Source organism: Manis pentadactyla, chromosome 9 (assembly GCF_030020395.1).
Source record: "Manis pentadactyla isolate mManPen7 chromosome 9, mManPen7.hap1, whole genome shotgun sequence".
NCBI lineage: Eukaryota > Metazoa > Chordata > Mammalia > Pholidota > Manidae > Manis > Manis pentadactyla.
In genome coordinates this window covers 111,789,904-111,815,043 of record NC_080027.1, presented here as the reverse complement: position 1 = coordinate 111,815,043, position 25,140 = coordinate 111,789,904, and the positions used below count along the sequence as shown (strand labels likewise).

General features: G+C 36.2%; 1 protein-coding gene across 1 annotated transcript; it reads right to left on the bottom strand.

Moving 5' to 3' along the window:
• Positions 1 to 113: 113 nt before the first annotated feature.
• TSEN15 (tRNA splicing endonuclease subunit 15) lies at positions 114 to 25,140 on the bottom strand. Its single transcript, XM_036912565.2, has 5 exons — positions 24,984 to 25,140; positions 22,168 to 22,249; positions 21,754 to 21,889; positions 1,180 to 1,321; positions 114 to 642 (listed from the first exon to the last, which is right to left on the bottom strand). Exons 1-5 carry the CDS (start codon positions 25,110 to 25,112, stop codon positions 622 to 624), a joined length of 510 nt encoding a protein of 169 aa, XP_036768460.2. The 5' UTR covers positions 25,113 to 25,140; the 3' UTR covers positions 114 to 621.

The window sequence follows — 25,140 nt, the reverse complement described above, 5'->3', positions numbered from 1 at the left end:
CTCTTGCAGGTTCTGGTCCCTATTAATCTAAACATATAATTCTATACTCAGGATAAGCACATTTTTGGTTAGCTTTAAAGTCAACCAAGAGGAAAGCAGCAGTAATTGCAATGTGAAAACCAAGTGAAAGAAAACTTTTACTTCTACTGGGGATGACACAGCAGACTGAAGAAAACTTTTCATGTGTCAAACTGTATGTGAAATGCCATTCGAGGCTAGCTGTAGTGGCCAAAAGGCACTAAGAGGGCTGAGTTAGTAAAAGAGGTGGCAGTCTCAACAATAAGCTAGCAGTGTCAGCAATGAACGACGAGATAGCTAGGAGTGGGGGACAACAGAAGAAACCCATGAGGTCTCCACCTCTGAATACATCCTAGGCATAAACTTGTATACAACTGTAATTAAGCTGTTGTCTCCAGATAAGAAAGTTCTAGAGCCACTAGTCTATATTTTTGAACAAATTAAATTCTTCTATCTGGGAAAGTTTTATTTTTCAAAGAGAAAACTTACGGAATGGGACCAGCTAAGTCAACTCTGACTATCTCTCAGAGAAAAGATGAACCAGGCTGTCGGGTCTCAAATCAAAGTTTGTGTGAATAACGTGAGCATCAGGATGGGCAGGCGTCATCTTCCAAGGGAAATATTCTGCAATACAAAAGGAAAAAAAGGTCAGGACGGACCCTTTCTCTAGTAAATAATATAATTTAAAAACAAAACTAGAAAGGTATTTAATGTAATTACCCCAGTTATGCCAACAAAGTTGGTAAAGAAATCATACATAACACATTTTATTGTTAGAATGTTTCTGTCTAAATGTCAACCATTGTAACATTTCCTAGAAAAGTGTTCATTTGGTTAAAACCATTGTGAGCTTTTACATTCCATCTCAGTCACCTGTCAAATAATTAGGTGCCTCCCCATACGTCATGAAGTACTCTGCAGAAATATGCAATTCTCCATAGAGAAAAGAAACCAAATTATTTTTGTGAAAACAACTAGGAACATATTAGTTTGAACAAAATACAGCCAGTTTTCTAAAGTATGAAAATCAAGTCATTTTTTTCTTGAATTTCCGTATTGCAAAGGAAGCAGTAGTTCTATGAATGGTTTGATTCACATTTAAAATTGTATCATGGTTTTCCTCTTCTCTCACTGTTTACTGATAGTTGCCTCAAAACTGACCTGAGGGTCCGGCAGCATGAATCCATCAGTAAGTTTATAGTAGACTATTGTGGAATCGGACTCCACTATGGCCAGAGTAAAAGACATTGGCAAGTCTGGATCACCTTGCAATTTTTGAGATGCTTTCAGGATCTCCCTTATGCTGAAAATAAAGTCACAGTACATTTAGGATTTACAGTCACTCAGTTAATAATAAGATCAAATACTGTAAAATCTTGGGGAAGAGGTAGGCAATAACATTACATCTTAAGGCTAACTAAGGAAATGTCTGAAGGCTCAAATATAAAATAAACATTTAAAGTTGTCTAGAAAATCCTGCAGACAAGGTCTACCTACTGACTCTCAGTCCTTTTCTTTTATATCACTCATCTCTCCTCATTACCATACCTGAGAAAATTAAACTGTATTTAGGAACCTACATAATTAGACACTAATAGTGGTTAGTGCAACTCAATCAGCTAAGAGTCCTGGGCATTTATTTTCCAATTTAGTGTCTTAAGAGTGGAACAATTTGGTATTCAGGCTTGCTTTTAAAAAAAAAAAATTGGACCATAATAAACATTTCCCTGATGTTTCTACACAGTGTTTGTAATTACTACCTTTAAATGGCTATATAATATCCTACGGACTCATAATTTACCCAAACCATTCCTTTATTGCCATCAAGTTCTTTCAGGTTTTTTGGGGGAAAGAGAGCATTAATAAAGATGAGCTGCGATGATGATCTTTTTGGCAAGTAGTTGTTTCTTTTTAAATATTTCTGTTCGGTCTTTCCAAATAGCAGAGTTATTAGATATAAATATATCATAATTATTTTTATGGTTCTCAGTATGTATTGATACTTAATAAAAGCTAAGACAAAAATGCAGAGAGAAATAAAACAGTAAAATTATATATCAAGCATCAATATTATAAAGGATTTCAGTTTGCTGTCTGTGGAAAATAATCTGGCAAATCTAATATCTAGGTTTTCAAAGTACTATTAACTTGTTTACCACAAACTGAAAATTCTTATACCTACTCAATAAAGCTTGTGCTCAATAATTGCATAAAATGTAACCTCCAGTGGAGCTCTCTTAAAAAGGCAAATAAAAAATGATCAGTTGTTTTTTCATTAAACCAATTCTCCAGAAATTGGAAAAAGATTTGCTAGCGTATTAACATGATACAACAGAATACATAAATAACTCAACACTATACTCTCTTTAGCAAAAGTATAATTTTCCCCGTAAGTACTACCTTCCTATCCCTAAAAATTCTTATGGTTACTCTTTATCTGTTCTATCAGTTATTGAATGTATAAAGAATCTAAAAAGAAAAGTCTCTGCTTAAAAATATTCTTATTATAATAATTATGATGCTTTTTAAAATCTGTAGTAGAGAGTGGAAATTTTAAAGTGATTTAAAACAGCAATGAACTTCTAGAAATGCTGAAACTAAACTGCTCTTGCTAAAATAGCACTTAATCACTGTGTAATATGTTGCAGAGTGATAACTGCACAGATAGTCACAAAAGCCTGCTTACCCATGATCATTTCAATTTGCACAGCATGTGATGATACTAGAACAGAATGAATCTGAAAGAATGTAGCATAACTGTCAGGCAACATTTACTGGATAAAAAACCTGTTTACCTGACAAAATCTTGATTTCTTTCTGAGAATGAGTCTTTTTGAGTGGTGGTTATACAGGTTTCCCCTGCTATCTGAAAGTAGGGTGTTCCTATGAAATCTTTTGTAAGCCACAAATAGCATAAAGTAAATAGCATAAAGAAATGACCATTTGCGTGGACAATTTTTTTAGCATTTCCAGACCCAAAGAATAACCTCTTAGGTTATTAAGTATCTCTTGTTTGATACCTTAGGACACACCTTGCTAATGGATGCACAAATGAATGGAGAAAATTAAGTACAGATGCTCACAAACACAATGCAAAGCTACAGCAGCTTGATCCTGAGATGCTGAGTGTAGTTCCCAGCAAAGAAACTTGGCGAGGCCGCTCTCACTGCTTGGGGTGCAAGCTGCCTCTCTAACAGCTCACTGCAAAACAGAGGCTGAGTGCTATTTTTGCTTCACTTTTTTTCATAAAAGCGAAAATCCTTTCTGGATTTCTTCCAGTTAGCGAAAACAGGTACCAATGTAGGCCTTTCCTAAAAGCAAAGTGGTGTCATGTGAACTTTCAGAAAGCAGGGAATACTCTTTGCTTTATGCCATTTTACTTACAAAGGGTTTTCTACTTTTGGATGGCAGGGGAAACCAGTGTAAATTTTAAAATATATTTCTGAAAAACATTTTTCTGAAATTTATTATGCAATGCTATTACACTAAATAAAAGTTCAACTTGTCTTGACAGCTCAAGATCATCATTTTTGGTATTTATTATTATACATACAGTGGTAGATGATGCACTCTAGAATTTAATTTCTTTGAAGTATCTGATATTTGCTTGCTTTTTGTTCGTCAAAACATTCAAATTGTTTTATCACGTCTCTATACTAAGAGAGCAGCGAACTATGGTCACTTGTTTTTTTTATGCCCATGAGCTAACAGTCTTTACATCTTTAAATGGTACATTTTAAATGGTCACAGAAGTATCTATGTAATAACTTCAACTTTGCCACTTTGTCCACAAAGCCTTAAATACTTATTATCTGGCTCCTTAAGAAAAGGTTTGCTGGCCCCTACTCTACACCAAGAAAAATGTGAGTAAGAATAAGAATCGTAAGACATGATCAACAGGGCAGTGTACTTTATTTCAGTATTATTTATTTAAAAGTAAGAGTAGGAGGAGATTCTACTTCTAACTAGGACGTAGAAGATCTCAAAAGACCACCACTCCTACTATAACAAAGAGAAAACACTTGATTTACTCAAAAATACTACATTTCTCTTTAAAGCCATAAAACAGATGTAAACAAAAATAAGTTTAAAATAATTAAATTCCAGTGGGAAATGAGCCCTTCTCAGGTAAGTAGAGACCAAGACAAAGCCATTTCCATCTCTGAGGGCAATTGCTAAGCCTGGCAGAGTGGCTAAAGGAATGAGGTAGTCATGGGCAAGCAACTTCACTGGGACAAAAAGAAACCGTCTATTCTTGTAATAGCCACACATGAATGGGCATGTTGGATTGGATCTGGAGGAACATCAACCCCTCCAGCTCACCAATTCTCCCTCACAGGACTTCTGCTGCATTTAAGTGACAGCATGTTAAGCTGGACAAGGGACTGGAAAACAAGCATACAGGCTCTCAGCTCAAAGAGAGAGGTCTGATCCCACTCTGAAAACATGTGAAACCAGAAGAGAATTGAAATAACTGAAGTTGCAATTCAGCTGTGAACTGTCTTGACTTCTGGTTAGATTGATTAAATTAGGTCCTGACCCTACTTGCCAGGTAGAGGACAAGATGAGCTCTTTGGGGGAAGGAAGGAGCATAAACATCAGTCTCTTATTTATTCACAATGTCTGCATATAGTGAAATATTCTAAGCTATGTGAAGAACCAGCAAAATGTATCTAATGATCAGAGCAAAATGTCAGTATAAGAAGATCTTTGGAAAGCCAAGGTTGCTGAAGGACTCAGATGTTGGGATCAACAGCTAAGGACCTAAAATACCATTATAAATAGAGTATTGAGGGAAATAACAGAGAAATGGTGAGAAGATGAAAAATTAAAGTAGGAAAATGGGAATACTAAAGAAAACATACATTCTAGACTTAAAAATACATGCATTTCCTAAGTATTGGCTAGACTTAATGGTAAACTAGACAGCATAAGAAAGGATTTAGTAAACTTGAAAACAGGTCACAAGAAACTCAACTGAAATACAAAGAGAAAAAATAAATAAATGGAATTTGGTACAGCATCAGTCTAACATACATGTACAAGTAACTACAGAAGGAAAGGAAAGAGAGAATGGTGTATGTCTTAGGCCATTCAGGCTGCTATCACAAACTAGGTAACTTATAACAACAGAAATTTTAATTAATATTGATATTGTTGGATTTATATCTGCCATTTTGCTATCTGTGTTCTATATATCATGTGCCTTTTCTTGTTCCTGTTTCTTTGCCACCTCACTTGTATTAAACAGATATTTTCTAGTACACCATTTTATTTTATTTTTTTTGCTATACCTTTTTCAGTTTCTTAGTGGTGGTTCTTCAGATTATGATATGCATCTTAATTTATCACAATTAACCTGAGAGTAATAGTAACTCAATTCTAACAAAATATAGAAACTGCTCCAATATAGCATTGATCCTCTATCCCTCTTTGTTCTATTATTGTCATATATATTACATCTGCATATTATAAACTCAATAATGTAGTCCTATATTGTTTTATTTGTTCTTGTTCTTTTAAAAAGTTAACAGGAGAAATGATAAAAAATATATTAACCTACATATTTAATATTTCTGGTACTCTTCATTTCTTCATTACTCTCTGAGGTCTTTTCTTGCTTCTACACAGTCCTATTCCCTCTCCCATCCTTCACATCAACATTGTTACATATGTTACTTCTTAATATGCTATAAGCCTAGTAGTTGGTTTTTGACAATAGTACAAAAGGCAATTCAATGGAGAAAGTCTTTTCAACAAATGGTGTGGTAATATGAAGACAGTGTATCTCAATGTCTACACATAATATTACTTATTACTATAAGGATTAATGAGGTGGCACATATAAAAGCTTTGCAAAATGTCAACTCATCAATGAATACAAGTATTATTATACAGCTCCTGTATCAGCTTTGCTACCTTGCATATTGGGGACATACTGTTTATATCCATCCCCTCCCCTTAAAAAATAACTTCCAGTTATGTTGAATTGCATAGCAATTAGCTAGATTCTTGTTCATATCAGAGATTTATTTTAGAGATATTTAGATGAAGCAACCATAGATATTAAGCAGAAACCTCACTAATCAGCACTGATGGTAAGTGACACACTGTAGCCACTGCAATACACACAATTTAAAAATAAGTCTCTTTAAAACCATCCCTAACTGGTAAGAGTATGACAAGGATGGGAAGCAGATGGAAGGGGAAAAACTATTAAGACAACTTTACATCATCTCTATTTCTCAAGACATGATATTGTTTAAATCAGAAGTGTATGTATGTGGTTTTTCCTAAGGTAAACTCTGGGCATTCGAGCTCTATATTGAGATTTAGGATAGAAATTTCCATCTTATTGGTATTTGTTTCTAGAGTTCCTCAATATAAACAGCAAAACATTTTCAGACTTAATCAAAACACCCATGTGGGAAATCCTAACATTTGAAAATTAACTCAGAGTTGTAAAGGGGCTTTTGTCTTCAGAATTGAGAGAAACTTCTGTCAACAGTGAATGGAAGTTCCCACCTCAGAGCTCTGTTTGCCCTACTTGGTGGTATGTTGCGGAAAACTATCAATGAATCTTCTCAGTAATAACAGGACAAAATAGTTTATCTGTCTCTGTTACTTGGGAAGTCTTACAAATTGTCTTGTTCAGGATTGCTTTCAGACTGTTTTTAACATGTTTAAAGTAATGCCATCGTCTTTCTTCACTGGAGCTCCTTCTTGTTTGTTTCCTTTAAGGGATACTGATAATCTCGTAAAAACTCTACTTTGCCTTTAAGTCAACACACCATGCTTTCTCACTCTGACAATACCTACTTAAGGTTCCAAAGTTCTACTTTCAAAGTCACACACAACTGTAAAGATGCTGAGAACAATAAAGCACTGATAAAACACTATCATCTCACTTAACTTCTAACAAGCTTACAATCTGAAATCTTAATTTAGAAACCACAGAATTAAGTTTCCTTATATGTATACTTTCTAAAAGCTCAGTTCTTTTGAAAAATATTGTACAGGTATTTCATCACACAAATCTAAAATAATATTTGAGGTAATAAAATTCTTTATAGTTGGTACCTGATAGAAATCCACGTATGAAAAACATAACCTGTGTATTAATAATAAGAATTTCTGGTTCTTAAATTCATTATATTTCAAGAAAAAAAGTCCCACCTAAAAAAAAGAGATAAATCAGTAGTAATCATAGCTGTTGATGAAAAGTAACAAAATTTGATGTATATAACAGAGAAGAGCTTAGCATACTGCAGAGTCCTTCCGAAGTTTAATGACGCTAAGGTAAAAACAAGCCTGAGGAAAATGTGCAGGTATTACTTGGCTACTGCCCTACCTCCAAGCTATTCAAATGCCTTCCATAAATCTTAGCACTCAATTTTCTGTAGCAATCCTTCAACAGACTAAGTCATCTCCGCAGATATGCACAGAGGACAAGAAAGTTGAAGACAACATTACTTTTGACTTCAAATGTTGTTGAAAACTCCATCATAGGTTAAAATTATTATTAATTTCAACCCACAGAAAGCATTACCTATCTCCTTCTGAAAAGACATTAACTCCTTGGTCTGCCTCATTATGATGTAATGGAATGACACATGATAATGCAATTCGGAAACACAATGCAAAATCAAACTGGTGCCCCAGGGCTTTCCAAAGAAGCCTTATTCACCCCCAGGCTCAATCCTGAAGAAAAGTCTCAAGGAAAATAGACCACCTCACTGGAAATCATGCCAATGGCTTCCTAGTAAAACATGAAGGCAGCTTCAATCCCCATGCAGGGGTGGAGATGAGGGGTGTTATTGAACAATTAAGTGCCTGTGTGGCTATCCACTCCAGTGTGAAGCCATTCTACTAAAATAAACTGCAAGCATTTTTTGTGAGGTGGAGAAAAAAATGCTGTGTCAGTTGAAAGAAGCTGCCAGAACTAAGGGTTTCACCAGAAGCAAAATTCCAAAAGAGGTGCTATGAGGACACACATTCTGATACACAGGGAAGTCAAAGGACAGAAGTCATTTTACCAGTTATTCAACTTCAGGCGTCAAATAAAATAATGATCATTAAATGAACTTGCAATAAAGAATATACTTTTGGAGAGAGGAAATATTTTTCAATTATAGGGAAATAATAATGGACTATCCTTCCAAAAATATGTAGCATTTCAGGATTAAGTATGGTAACAAAGAAGATCTTTAAAAATGTCCTAAAGAAGGAATTCAATTAGATCTAGTAACTCTTTATTCCACCATTAATATAAGTCTTGTTTCCAAGACATTAAGGAAAAAAAGGCTTGAAAAGTGGGTGAATATGGAGGAAAATAATTTAAGTATAAGGTAAGGAGGCTATTTATAGCATTGGTAGAGTACTTCTTACAGAAGTGTGATTGTTCTCTATTCTTAGTTGCATATGACAGGTACAGTGTAAAGTATGGGAAATAGTGACATATCTTATGAGAGGATGGATTTTGCAGACATTCTAATTTTTTAGAAACTCTTGGAAGGTTGCTTGTGGCATATCTTCACATTCTTTAAGATACTATTTAGCAAGTTTCTGCTGCAGGAACTGAGTAGCCTAAGACAGTTCATTCATTCACTCAACAAAAACCTATTTAACACTAAGTTCTAGGTACAAGATTAGACCCTGGGGAAATAGCAATAAATAGACAAAGTTCCTGTTTTGATGGGGGTCATTTTCTAGTGGGGAAGGAAGGCTGTAAACAATCAATGACAACCAAATATATAATATATTGAGTAGCAATAAACGTGGACCACTTTGCAGGCTGCAATAGTACAGGAGGAGAGAGGATAATGACTTCCATGAGTGGCTGTAGTATAGCAGAAGTGGTGAGAAATGGACAGACTTGGTATATATTTGTAAGGGAGAACTGAAAGAATTTGTTGGTATATTAATTTTGAGGCATGAAAACTGAAGGGACTAAAACTAATAGGATAACAGACCACCTCACTGGAAATCATACCAATGCCTTCCTCGTAAAACATGAAGGCAGCTTCAATCCCAGTGCAGGGGTGGGGGTGAGGGGTGTTATTGAACAATGAAGTGCCTGTGTGGCTATCCACTCCAGTGTGAAGCCATTCTACTAAAATAAAACTAATAAGAGATAATGGCAAGGTTAGAGGACACAAAGTCAATACACAAAATTGCTTTCCTATTTGCCACCATTGAACAATTGGAATTTGAAACAAGGAACACAACACCATTTACATTAACAACAACAAAAATACTGAAGATGAAATAAGTGAGAGGACTGACATTACCTGACTTTCAAGACTTACTATAAAGCTATAGCCATTAAGACCATGTGGTGCTGGTGAAGGAATAGACAAACAAGTTAATGGACTAGAATAGGGAGCCCAGAACTGACCCACATAAATATAGCCAACTGATCTTTGGCAAAGGAACAAAAACAATTCAATGGGAAAAGGTCCTGAATAAGTGGTTCAGTCAATAAATGGTGCTGAAACACCTAGATATCAACATGCAAAAAATAAAAATCTAGACACATACCTCACCACCTCTCACAAAAATTACCTCAAAATAGATCACAGACCTTAATGTCAAACAGAAAGCTACAAAACTTTGAGAAGACAACACAGGGGATAATCTAGGTGACGTTGGCTTTGGTGATGATAAGACACCAAAAGCATGATGCATGAAAGAAAAAATTGTTAAGGTGCACATTATTAAAATGAAAAACTTCTGTACTGCAGAAGTACTGTTAAAAGAATGAAAAGACAAACCCAACCAAAGAGGAGGAGAAAAGATTTGCAAAACACATATTGGGTAAAGGACTTGTATCCAAAACACATAAAGCGCTCTTACAACACAATACATAGCCTACATAAAAAATGGGCAAAAGATCCAAGCAGACACCTCACCAAGGAAGATATACATATGGCACAAAATATATGAAAAGATGCTCAACATCACACATCATCGGGAAATCGCAAATTAAAAAAAAACAATAACAACGAGCTACTACTATGCACCCATAAGTATAGCTACAACTCAAAAAACTAACAATACCATGGTGGTGAAGATGCATATTGCTAAGTGAAAGAAGTCAACTTGAAAAAGCGACATAATGCATTATTTCAACTGTATAGCAGTCTAGAAATGTAAAACTATAGAGAATATTAGAAGTGCAGTGGCTGCCTACGGTTCAGAGTAGGGGCAAAGGGATGAATATATGGAACACAGGAGATTTTTAGGGTGGCAAAACTGTTCTGCCTGTAATGGTGAATACATGACATTATGCATTCATCAAAACTGATAGAAGTGTACGATAAAAAGAGTGAACCTTAATGTGACTATGGACTTTAGTTAATAATAATGTTACCAATATTGGTTCATTAATTGTAGCAAATGTACCCTATTAATGCAAGATGTTTGTAGTAACATTAATAAACACTGTGTTGCACTGGGGCTTATGTGGGAAACCCCTGTACTATCTGCTTAATTTTTCTATAAATCTAAAAGTGTTCTAAAAAAATAAAGTCTATATATTAACAAAAACTGACTCTAAGGGTTTAGCTTGAGCTTCACAATGAAGAGCTGCCATTTACTGACAGGAGAAAAACTACAGGAGGAATGTATGGGGCAAGTCAAGAGTTCTTTCTGTACATATTAATTTGAGATGCCTTTTAGATCTCAGCAGAGATGCCAGTTAGGCAGTTAAATGTGAGTCTTAGGTTTATGGAGGAAGTTGAGGTGGAGTCATACATTTTGGAGTCATCAATACACTGACGATACTTAAAACTACGGAACCATATGAGGCTGCTTAGGGAGTGAGCACAAAGAAAAGCTCTGAGGCCTGAACCCTACGGCACTTCAACATTTATGGCCAGAAACCTGAAGCAGTTCAGCAAAGAAGGCTATGAAACGGCAAGTGATGGAGAGTGTTACTTACCCTCCTCAAATCCCCAAGTCATGCTCTTGCACTAGTAAGTGATCATTTCCTCTTTCTCACAGGTTTGTATACTTTAATTGGTATCATTAAAGAAAATGGAAGCAAGCATTACAATTCCTAATATTCTGATTCAAGTAATTTTCCCACCTGTGTTTCAGGATATGTCAGAGTCTCCCAAAGACCTCTTTCTCTTATTTTTGAACACTTTAATCTGCTCATCCTCTCCTGATGTACTGCTTACCAGAGGAAGGTTACTTTTCAATATTCTTTCTCTCTTTCTCCTCCTCCCATTTCCATCTCTCACATCACATACATGCACACGCCTGTGCAGGGCTTTCTGACCAATTGCAGGCAGACTCCCCCCCTGCCTAACACTAACACCCAAACAGAACATTTGCAACTTTCAGGCTTTCTCAGGCTTCACCTCTTGTTCACGTTATTACTTCTGTCCGGAACATCCATCCCCACCCCATAGGAATGGCCACACATACGTCAAACAACTTGCCCTGCAGGACGCTTTCTCAGACTCCCCCACCTCCTACACCACCAGCCAAGGTTGGACCTCCTCTCTGTAGTCTTCCTCAGGAGCCTGTACACATCTCTCCTTACATTTACCACATGGGATATAAATATCTGTCCATCTCAGCTCTAGACTGTGAGCATTTTAGGGGCAAGTCTATGATGTTTTGTACCCCTGAGTCCAGTACACAACAGGCACCCAATAAATGAATGAGTAATCTAGAAAATATTGGGGGAATCTGCAACTGACCTTTTTATCCTTCCCCCAAACCAAGACATGCTTCTGTTTGCCTCTAAATAGCCTACAATTATGTTTATATTCATTTAATTTAATGCTTTAAGAAAAGGTATAATTATATACATTTATAACATTTTACTGAGAGGTATATTAATTTAGTGTGAATGATAAATAAAATTTTAATTTTCCCTACACATTTCAATGTATTTTAAAATAGGGGTCTCTTTCTTCCCCCTATGAAAACCCTAATATAACAGATTAAAAAAAAATAAGTCTATTCACTTTTATTATCTGGGTCTATTGCTGTGATAACACATAAACAGCTAATAAAATATTTTTAAAGAATCATGTCTTTTAAAAAAAGAAAAATTACTATTGACAGTCTTTAAAACTATATTTAAAAGATACATTAATTCACAAAGAAAAAAGAACTGCAGCCCATCTGATTCAATGTAGGAAGGGAAAGCATATTTTTTTGAAACATTGTAGGAAACACGTTGATATAGTGTAAGTAAGCTAAGCATCAGATTTTAAAAATCATAGGCTAGGAATCCTAACTTTGGCAGTAGCACTCATTTCTATGTGAAATAAGTTTTCACTTCTCTTAAGGTATAAATTCCCTTATTTGTACAAGAACCTTCAAAAAAGAGTCTTGTTCAAACTTAACGACAACAGTTCTTCTTTGAGCCTTATGGATAGTAAACTAGCAGATGGCCAATTCGATGTATGGAGTATTGAAGACTTTCTAAAATTTTTAGAGTAGTACTCAGAATGGAAGATGCTAGGAAAGAGAACAACTGGAAAAATTTTCTCTCAGATAAAATGGCTGAGGATACCCATATTAGAGGGGTTATCAATAACCATAAATCCAAAGAAACGCCACTGATTTCTAGGAGGAAGAGGATAAAATGGTCATGGAGTGGCTCCATCCTCACATAAGCTGTCCACCACTATCTGTCTCTGGGACCTTCATTGATATCGCTAAGGAAGAAACTACAATCCTTTATAACTAAGGAGATTTATAGATCATTTCAAACAACAGTATCTTAACTGTTCCTGTATTTCACGGTGTACAAAACACTTCACTCAATTTTTTATTAAACTTATAACATGTATAAGCTCAGATAAGCTTAAAATATGGCAAATGTGGTTTTAGTTTTCAGCATATCTCTTATATTTTACTAAAGAAGCTAAATTGACATTGAAATTGGGGGCCAACATAGGTTCTGCCAAGAAAAAAAAAACCCTAATAGTTAAAAAAATGGAAAAACTTTTTTTCTTCATAATTTGTTATAGGTCCTTGTCTAAGTAACTTAAGATATTTTCCCATTTACAACTACCTATACTACTAATACCATTACAGAAACCTGTAATACTATTATCCAATTTTGTTTCAATATAATTCTGCCATTTAGAGACACCCAACAAATATCAATGGCAAGGTGGCCCAGAGAGAAGCTAATGAAGCTACCTGAATATACATTTGATTTCATTTGCTACCTCAGCACTGAAAAAGGCCCCTGGCTTTCATCAGGATTTCTCTGGTTGTCTCATCTTTAAGTTCATCAGATCTCTTTGACCTCTATGAACTTATTAACGTGATTCTATACCTTGCTGGGTCTGGGAAATCTGTACTCATAAGCTCTCTACTCATTTATGAAACTTGCTACATGGACTCTTAAAGTTCACTTCAGTAAGAAACAATCTAGAATACTTTCCATATGCATATACCATCCAATATATAATTTAATATAGTATTTTAAAATGTAAGTTAAAAAATATTTTACATTAGTTCTAAGACCTCATACTTCAGTGTAATTTTCTCACCAGATAATCAGATATGAGCACTTGGCCAATTCAATTCTCCCACTGTAGATAAGCAGTTAGTATTAAATCAGTATTTTCACAAGGGACTAGTATACACAAGACCTTCTAAGACTTGAAAAATACGCAGTGTTTTAAGTATGAGCATATATTATGTATAACTGCTTCACAGAAAACACCAGTCACAAACTAGTTTTGCTCAGAGTAATGCATTCACTCACTGCCATGCAAATTGTGTAATGGTATCTTGCACTCTTGCCAGAAACTATGTGAATAAAATCACCAGGTTCAAAGCTGAGGAAAATGAGTGGGAAACAGATATAAAAACTGTTTAGACATTCTTAGAAATTCACTCAGAAATTCATTTCCAAGATATAACATTAAATATTGCTTATGATTGTTATTTTTTAAGGAGTCAGCAAATACATATGCACCATAAAGTAAATAATAAAAGAGTAAGTCATGAAAATACATATGCCACTCTGCCACTCAGCAATCAAGTAGCAACTAAAATAACTTTAAGGGACATAGTGAGATTATTGCCATCACTGGGAAAATATTTTATAATTAAGTTGCAGATAATTATATAAACGATAAAGTTTGGTCCAGTTTTACAAACAACAGACTAAAACTTGGGATTTCGATAAAGGAAATAACTATAATGTTATACATGCTTAATGCCTTTGTAAAGAACATGAAATTGCAACTCCAGCAAACTCCAGCTCCTCTGGCTCTCAGGCTGTGTGTACTGCCCAGATTCCCTGGTAATAACAGTGTTATTTAAAGTTTGTGAGGAACACAAACCATTCACAAAACAAAACACTACAGTCAAACCACTAAGGAGCACAGTCTAGCACAGTGATTTACGACTAGTGTGCTTGGGGTGGTTATGCAGCAGGTGGCAAGAAATCTGTTTTTAACAAGATATCAAAGTTGGCAGGTTATATTTTAATATAAAATTAGTATTTCCTATAATATATCATCATTCTCATCCACTCAGATTCTGCCACGCATTCTTGAGCAAGAGTCGAAGGGGGAAGTGAGAACTAAGAGGTACTGGGAACAATACATGAACGAAAGCCTATTCTGTCTATGCTGTAGCCCAAGGGAAGTAGACAAGAATCATGAGTAACACTAACAACAACAATAATAAAGGTTAAAACCACCAGAAAAAGCTAGGCCCTAATTATCAATAGCCACTAAGATCACACAAAGAGAGGTAACAAGGTATTACATTGTCTCTTGATGAAAGACCAGATGACCAGCTACAGTCTTACTAATACGATTAACTTGAATCTTATCAAGCCCTGGTTCCAGTTACCTAATCTACAGAAGATACAGAAGACAGGGTGTAATATATTGAGTCATAAGAAATACCAAGTATATATTTCCCAGGTATATTTGGTCTTCATCCACAGTTCCTGAAAATACTGCAGATCTTAAAGGTGACATGGGTGTTTTGGGCAGGGGCTGGAGGTTGAATCAGCCAATGGCCAGTAGTTTATTTAGTCAATCATGACTATGAAATGAAGCCCTCACAAAACTCCGAGAAGAGCTTATCCTTCTCTTGGATGCTGCTTCTCTGTGGGAGAGAGATTCCAGGCTTGGGGAAGCAGAACGCCCCCACCTGCCACCGAGCCAGGCTCCACGCTCTATGAGGATAGAAGCTCCTTTATTTGGGATCTTGCCCTGTGTAGCTCTTCATCTGGCTGTTAACGTGCATCCTTGATGGTATCATAAGCATTTTCCTGAGCTCTGTGAGGCCCTCTAGCAAATTAATCGAACCTAGGAGGGAGGTCGTTGGAACCTCCAATCTGCAGCTGGTAGGTAAGAAATACAGGGAACAGCATGGGGCTTGCAACCAGTGTCTGGAGTGGGGGATGGAGGGCAGTCTTAGAGGACGGGGAGCCCTTAACCTGGGGAATCTGGTGCTGTCTCTTGGCAGATAGCATCACAATTGAGTTGAGTTCAGGACCCCTCTGCTGGTGTTCGAGAATTGCTTCGTGTTATGTGTGGGAAGACCCCTTCCCACATACACACACACTTTGGAATTGGGACCAGGAACCTGAACGGAGTTACACTACTATTCCTGCTGTTTCCCTGAACACTATTACTGTTCAGGGAAACATGTTGAAATGTACCATGAGTGAACAGTTGGCAAATCTAAAGTATGGGAGAATACACAGGTCAAATGCCCCAGATTCTTTAACAGAAAAATTGTAATGAAAAGCAGGGGATAGATGCAGAAACCATAGATCAGGCGTTAGTGAACCACTGATCTCTATGTCAAGGCTAGCCTGCACTCTATTTTTCTAAATAAAGTTTTAAGAGCACAGCCAGGCTCACTGGTTTATGTATTGTCTATTTCTTCTTTCACACTGACATTGCAGAGCTGAGGAGTTGTGACAGAGACCAAACAGTCTGCAAAATCAAAAATACTTATTATCTATAGAGTTGTAGAAAAACTGAAAAACAACAAAGTTGTAGGACAAGTACTTATACAATCTGATCTGAAATCTTTCTATGAAGGTATAATAGTCAAGACGGTGTGGCACTGACTTAAGGACAGAATATAGATTAAGAGTATAGAGTCCAGAAATAGACCCCACAACATCATCAACTGATTTTCCAAAGAAAAGTTACAGTAATTAAATGGACAGCCTTTTTAATTAATGGTGCTGGGACAATTGGACATTCATTTGCAAAAAGAATCTTGACCCTTTGCTCCACTATATATAAAATTAATCACATACCTAAAAATAAAAAGTGAAACGACAAAACTTCCAAAAGAAAACATAGGAGAAAATTTTATGACTTTGGGTTAAGCAACATTCCTTACATGGAAGACAAAAACTACAAACTGTAAAAGAAAAAAATAGATAAAATGGATTATCAGTCAAAATTAAAAACTTGTTCTTCTAAGGAAATTAAGAAAATGAAAAATAACTCACAGACTGGGAGAAAATATTTTCAAAAAAGATAGTTGATAAAGGAATTGTATCCAGAACACATAAAGAACTCATAATTCATAAATAAGAATGCAAACAACAAAACTGCTAAAATATAGGCAATAGATTTGACCTGATACTGGATCCAAGAAGAGGTATGATAAATAAGTACATGAAAAGATGGTCAACATCACTATGGAAATGCAAATTTAAAACCACAATAAGGTACTACTGTATCTATATACCAAATTGAAAGATTAAATTAAATAAACTGATAATCCAAAATGTTGCCGATACTGAAGAACAACTGAAACTCTCATACACTGCTAGGGGGATGGGGGAGAGAAAATAGCACAGCTACTTTAGAAAATAGTTTAGCAGTTTTTTTAATAAAGTTAAAAATACACTTACCATATAAACTAATAATTCAATACCTAGATATTTATCCACAAAAATGAAAGCATATGTCTACACAAAGACCTACATGAGAATATTTATAGCAGATTCATTTATAACAGCCAAAACACTAGAAACAACCCAAATGTCTAACAACTGGTGACTAGATAAAAATTCTGTCACATCCATACAGTGGAATACTACTTAGCAATAAAAAGGGACATGCTACTGATACATGCAGCAACATGGAAGAATCTCCAAAGCATTATTCCAACTGATGGAAGCATAACACAAAGGCTATAATTCTTTTATATGATACTCTGGAAAAGACAAAACTATAGGAATTGATGACAAATGAGCAGGAGGGAAGTTTATGGGGAACTGTGGTATTAGTTATATGACTATATATATTGAAAACTCACAGAAATGTATACCTAAAATGAGAGATTTCTACTATTTATAAACTTTATCTCAAGCCTTTTTTTATGGACACAACTAACTTATAGAGAAATATAAGAAAACTCTTACTCTAAAAGTAAGAATAATGGTTACTTTTGTGGGGAAGGACAGGGTTATACTTGGGACAGGACACACGGAAGAGGTTCTGAGATGGCTGGAAAAGTTCTTGACTTGGCAGTGATTTTGAGGGTTCAAGATGTTTGCCTTATAACTCAATCTGTGCAAATGTATTGTATGGTTTAAGGTACCTGGTTTTATTTTACAACAAAAGACTTTTGAGAAAAGATTTTTTGAAAAAGTAACTCTCTAGTGATGTTGACCATCTTTTCATGTGCTTATTTACCACCCATACCTCTTCTTGGATCCAGTATCAGGTCAAATTTATTGCCTATATTTTAGAAATTGTGTTGTTTGCATTCTTATTAATAAATTATGAGTTCTTTATGTGTTCTGGATACCATTCCTTTATCAACTATCTTTTTTGAAAATATTTTCTCCCAGTCTGTGGGAGAAACCAATAATATAGGAAAGTGGTAGTTCCCAGAGGCAGTGGGTAGTGAGTGGGCAAACAGTTGAAGACAGTTAAAAACTTCCAGTTATAAAATAAATAAGTCATGGGATGTAATGTACAGCATGGCAACTACAGTTAACAATACTGTATTGCATACATGAAAGTGGCCAAGAGAGCTGATTTTAAAAGTTCACATCACAAGTAAAAAAATTCTGTAACTATGTGGTGATAGATGTTAACTAGACTTACTGTGGTGATCATTTCACAATGCATACATATGTTGTAGACCTAAAACTAACATAATGATGTCTGTCAATGATAACTCAAAAAAAAATAAGGTTTTCCTAAATTAACATGATATCCCCAGCACTTAGATCACTGCCTGATACATAATAGTCACTCAATAAATAATTGTTAAGATTAAGAGCCCAAGTAATATATCTGACAAATAATGATATTTAAAAGTGAACAGAGTGATTTACTTTTGTAGATGATTTATTATTGAATAAACCAAGAGCTGTTTGTTCTATTAAATTAAAAAACATATATATTTTTATGGTCAACTACCCTCACAAGTTCCTACCAAAATATTTCTGGGACATGTCTGAATAAATTTTTCCCTACACAAGGCTGCCAAAGATTCAGTCAATAATTTTCTTCTCTGTGTCACCAATGAAGGAAAATTGCTACATTAACCACAAACATCTGAACTTGCAACATTACTGATATATGACATTTTATATATAAAGTACACATGGAATTAAAAATAGATAGAAGTATGCCTACTAAAAAACATCACTCCTGTTGAAGACTGAGGAGTGAAATCAAGTACAGACATAAATCTTTGTTAAGGTTATTTGTATACTTTTGAGTTTAGAAAATTTCATGCCATAAAAGGCATAAAAAAATCTAGTGTATATTGGGCCTCATTTCTATTATTTTCTATATTATTGTTCCACAGCATAACACAATTATGAATATTTATATAAAAACAAGACACAAAGACTTTAGCCCTCTGAGTTATTACATGCAAGGGTGTAAAATTGCTAAGTTATCCTTCCAACTCATACTATTTAGAGTAGAAAACAAGCTTAATGTAATCTAGTTAGAAAAGCAATAATCACAATTGGAAAAAACGAGAAGTTAGTATACGGACACAGATTTGTACTTCAAGACTTATGAAATGGTTTTGATTCAAACAGACTATTGATTTCATTTTATTAGGGTTATGTTCAGTTTAATTCCAAATGGCAATTCCTGTCAACAATAATATAACAAGTACCAGCTGGGATGATAGTTATTACAGTAATTATTAGAGCACAAAGGGAGCATTTTGACGACGGAATTATTAAGAGTTTTAGAAATAGGAAGGCTTGGATTCATGTTGGTAAAAAACAGTATCAGTAACCAAATTTGATGTCAACTTCATCAAACTATTTGTGATTCTCCAATACACAGAAAAATGTCACAGTAAGGAGGCTCTCAAAGGAGGGTATGAATAGCCTGACATATCAAAACACAACCTCATAATGAATCACACATACAAAAAATATTTAATAGAGATCTAAAAATTAGTTTAATTCAGTTTTATGGAGTATACCAGTGAAAATAACCAATTATGGTGGCTTTGATTTGGAAGAGATTTTACATATCATCTACTGATAATCTAAATCCCTCAACTAAAGACAAAGAAACTGAAACCCAGAGAAATTGGGTATGTCGCCAATCATCAAACAAAATATTAAGTTTTAGGGCTAAGACCAGAACCCAGGTCTTAGGGCTTCAGTCCAGTGCTTTTCTATTAAATCCTCTACATTTAATCACAGTGAACTAGAAAAATAAAGGTATTCATCAAAGTGTTCATGTTGGAATTTAAGGTCCTTGGCCATCTTTCCTACTTACCTACCCACCCAGATTTGGCTGTGTTTCATCTGTCCTTTCTTCCGGCCCCACACTCTGAGAGGCTGAGGTGCTCCTTCTCTAGCTCAATCTCGTCAGCAGTTCTCTTGAATCCATCCCTCCCCATCTCTCTAGAACCTTGCATCATCAACAGTCACCTTCACGCCTGTTTTCAGCCTTTCTGTAGGACGGTCCACAGGGCAGCTGACTTCCCTCAGAACAAGCAAGTGAGAGAGAAGGTCTGAGACAGAAGTCATCGTCTTTTGTAATCTAATCTGAGAAGTAACATACCATCATTTCTGCCAAATTTTATTTATTAAAAGCAAGTCACTAGGTCCAGACCACATTCAAGGAAAGGAAATTAATTACACAGGGTGTGACTACCAGAAGGCTGGATTACAAGATGCCATCTTAGAGGCTCCCTGCTAAGCTTCCAAAGAAGAAAAACAGAAAGGGAGTCTAAGTGACCAGACACTAGGGCTTCTAATGAAGCAAGCGGTTAAGAAAATGTAGTATTGGCACAAGGATAGATATATTGACTAATGGAATATAAAGAGAGCCCAGAAAAAAAATCAATGCATAGATGGAGCTTTAGAAAAAGACAGAGGTTACTATGTCAGACAACGGGGAAAGGAGGGACTCCTCCTTAAATGAAGGGAGAAAAAAATTGTTGTCCATATGAAAACTAGGTCCCTAACCTTCCTCTCACACCCTTAAGAAAAAAAACCTTTAAAATTCTTGGTGAAAATACAGGTGGCCTTTTTTAGAACTTTAGATAGGAAATACTTCTTAAACTAGACACAAATATGTTGATTTAAAAAGACGGATAAATATATTCAAATTAAGAACTATTATTCATCAAAAGATACCTGAAAGATTTAAAAACTGGGAAACACAACCAAAAAGATTATTGCAAGAATATATAAAGAACTCCTACAAGTCAATGAGAAAACTACAAACAATCCAATAGGCAAAGGATATGAATGGGCATTTCTCAAGACAGGAAAAAATAAATACATAAAGAAATGTTCAATATTATCAGTGATCAGAAAAATGCAAATTAAGGTCACAATGAGATGACCTATTAAATTGGCAAAAACGTAGAAGTCTGACAATACTAAATGTCAGAGACAATACAGCCAGAGATCTTGTTTATATTGCAGGTGGAAAGTAAAGTGAGGCAACCACTTTGGAAAACAGTTAAAAAGTATCCCCTGAACTTGAACATGAGCAATACTCCATCATCAGAAGAGCAGATTAAAAAACTGTGGTACAATTACAATGAAATGTTATATGGCAGCCAAGACATATGCATACATTTTGGCAATATAACATGAAGTGTATAAAGTGGGCCTCAAATGATTATATGCCTTTTTATAAATTTAAAAAGATCTAAAATAAAACAATTCCCAATGAGCATGGGATTTAGGATAATAATTACTTCAGGTCAGTAGAAAGAAGAAAAGGAGGGGACTCAAAAAGTTAGCTATAAATTACTATTAAGAATCTAGTTTTGGTTTGGGACGCTGATTCAGAGAATGTGTCATCAAACAGAGAAATGTTTAATCCAATTCTGTGCAGCTAAGATTTTTTACAAAGGTTGCAAGAGCTGCACAATGCTTTGACTTCAGCTTGAACTTCAATGTGCACATTTAATCACAATCTTCACCAACTCCTCTAGCAAGTATGATTTGTATCACTTATTACTGTGCATCTTGTATCTGTTGTTTCAATAGTAATAGTCTTTTCTCCTTATCAAGAACAGTATTTTTTTGGTCATATTTTCCTTCTCTGAAAAAATACTGACTGTATAGTAAGTGCTATCTAACTCCTTGTTAAACACTCATTTTAAGTTATTCTTCAAATAACTAAGGGTAAACCTATGATTCCTGCACCCTAAATTCCTTTAAAAATATATGACTACGTCTATTTAATGATTCCTTGTGCTTATTCAGGGAAGGAACTAACCTGTTAAAAAAGACCAAAACCACCTGCCCACCTGTTATGGCTGAGGGAAGCACTGACGGGTGCAGGCACCACAGTCTGTAACCCTTCTCCTTCTATCTCAGTACCAACAAGGCAGATGAGCTGGAGGTCTGGTAAGCCCACGCAGTTTACTTCATGCCAACTTTTACCTGAAAGTGCATCATTGAATGGACAATAATGTTTACCAAGAATAAAAGTAAAAATTCCAAGCTTTACCAAATACTTCGCTGAGCAAACATCACTCACAATACTGTTTCTCTTTACTGTTCTAGTATTTTATGTTACCAGCTAATTCCAAATGTAATGAATGAAGAAATTATAAAATTGACAATATTAACAGCAACTGTATAAATGTTATATCCCAATCCAACTCCCCTCTTCCCACCACAGTCCCAATAACAAGACAATATTAAAACAAATAACTTACTCTCCATGAGATCCAGGTAAACCAAGAATGCTATATAAACTTGGGTGGCATCTCCTATATCTAATTCCATCATTTCTAAATACTGAAAATCAAAATGTAATTGTCAAATAGAGAAAGAACAATCTCTTCATATTTTCTTACAATCAACAACTATTCATTAAATATGTATTATGTATAAGACACAGTTCTACATATAATGGGAGTTCCAAGTCAATCAACACTTGATCCCTGTTCCTAAAAAACTTGCAATTGTTAGGGCAAACACATGTGCACTTGCAACTGTTAGGCAAATAACAGTATATGACAGGTTTTTAATCACTTGATTAAAAATCACTGAAATAAAGAAACATGACATAATAGGTCAGAGAAGCTCTACGCAGGTGGGTTAGCTGGTAAATGTTTCATGGCAGTAATGGGATACAAGATGGACCTTGAAGGACATGTATGATTTAAGTAAACAGAGAAAGTAGAGTAATAGTGAGAGTATTCACACAAAGGTGGGATAAGCCACACATATTCAAGGGACTAAGGAAACCTATCTGCCAGGAATAGAGAGATTTTTTAACAGGATTTTTGTTGGGGCATGTTAGTGGGGGCCTTTATTGCTCTGGTCTCTTACTTGCCTGTAGAGAAAGTTTGCTAGACCACCACTCCCAGCCTCTGTCCTTACCCCTTCTCACTCAATAGTAGGGAATATCTAATTCCTGGATTTTAAAGAAAGGGCCAAACAAACTTCTGCTGCTTTCTAGACTTGCTGTTCAGCATTGGGGGAACATTTTTCAGGGGCCTACCCCTGCAGGGGAAGCCAGAGGTATTCTAGCTATATGAGTGACTGGGTGGGTGAGCAGGGCTAACACAGAGGTGAGGCATTAGCAGAGCTGCCTCGGTGCAAATCTAAAATCACATCCTACATCAGCTTCGTCCTAAGTGTCAGAGCTAAGAACAGAACCCAAGTTTCATGGTTTTAGTTCAGTGCTTTTCTACTAAATCACTACGAATTCACAGGGAACTAGAAAAAAATAGACATTCATCAAAGCCCTTCATGTTGGCGATGTATATGTACAGGTGCAGGAGAACAGGGGTGTTATTAGTTGTCCTCCTCTAACCACAAATGTGTTTGAAAATAGCACTGGAAAGGTAATTGGAGATCAGGTTGCAAGGTCTTGATGGCCAAGTGAATTTTACCCATGAGGAAACACTGAGGATTTCTAAGCATGAGAATAATAAAATTAAAGTGTTGTTTGAAGATAAATCTAATACCATGTTACTGGATGGACCTAAGAAATTTTCACATTGAATAATAAAAATGCAGAACTGGAAAGTCAAACACTCAGTATTTTTGCTTTGCTTTGCTTTTGATGAATTACATCCTACAAGAAGAAAAATGAAAAGGACTTGGTCAGGGCCTATACCGCCATTAACTTCAAAGAGAAAAACCTACAAGTATGAAAACTGAATAGTACCACCAAATCTAGATGACGTTTTAAACACTTGTTACTGGTATTTCACTTTTTAAATACTTTATTTAGTGCTTATATATATTAAGTTACAAATATTAACTAATTTAATCCTGTAACAATCATATAAGGTAAGTACTTTTATTATCCCCATTTTATAGTGAGGAAACTAAGGAATAACTGCAGTCAAACAACTTGCAAAATAAATAAAATCACAAAATCACAAAGCTGGTGACAGGATCCAAACTCAGGCAGCCTTACTTTGAGTTCAGGGTCCTAAACCACAATGCTACCTCTCCACGTTATGGTTTTGCTTTGTAGGGTACTAACACCTCCATGTTATTGTTTGTTTTCCACAACTGGAAGGGGAATAACAGGACAGAGCAGGAGGATAAAATCAAGTAAGAGAAGATGATAAAAGCCTGAAAAGATAATGATAAAGGTTTACACTTAGCTCTGGGCCCACAGTGCATCTTGATTTTGCGAAAGTGCAGAGTCCTAACTTTTCTAATTATGTTTTTTTCAGACTTGTATCTTCAAAATTTTCCTTTTCTTGACTGTTTTTAGAGGATTGTCTGTGAAATACTGCTCTCCCGCAGAAGACTACAATCCTACTGAAGATTACTAGACCAGTCCGAGACTGCTACAGAACCCCTATTTTTATTCACTATCCAATCATTACTTGGAACTTTGTTGGTACAAGACAACAATTTGCGAGGCACGAGCAAGCAATCAACTCTCTTTATCTCCCTTGCTGTCCATACAGCAAAACACACCCACAATGTGAGTATTCCTGCTTTAGGGTAGACCCTATTCAAGCTTTTCAAGGAACGTGAAAGCACATAAGTCTGCGCTTTGGCAAAATCAGACACACACTCAGGGCCCGTGGCTAAGTGTTAACGTGACTGTGCCTAAACCTTTAGCATTATAGACCTTATCCACACAGAGATTGAGACAGAGATCTCATCCCTGGCCCACAAACTGTTTTTGCGTGGTTATTGTGAGGTAAAATGACACCATCCCCAGAACGAGGTCCAGACAGCAAAACTCAGGTACTAGTGGAGTGGTTATTGGCCTCTGGCTTGAGAGGCGCTGGGTTTAAAGTCTTGCCTTCCGGTTAAGCGTGGCTGGCGGGGGGCGGAGGGGCTCAGAGCTAAAGTTCAGCTAATTTAAACAAACAAAAGCAATGCTGTCTGCAGCAGGCGGTGAGCACACCGGTCCCCCTCCTAGAGGCTCGCGCGCCATCTCGGCGATCCGGCCCTGCAGGGAGTCCAGGGCCGAAGGGGGGAGTTCGGCCCCGGGGGTCCGGCATGGGGATAGGGGCCCGGCCGGCGCCCTGCGCCTCTCGCGCCTCCTGACCTTAGGGTGGGTGCCCATCCAGGCGTCCTCGGGGACCCATGAGTGCGCGCCGCCGCCGCTGCTGCTGACGCCGCCCGGGCCCAGGCCGCTGCAGCCGGCAACGGGCTCGGAATCGCCGCATTCCTCCATGCTGGCCGGAGCGGCGCGCCGATGGTGC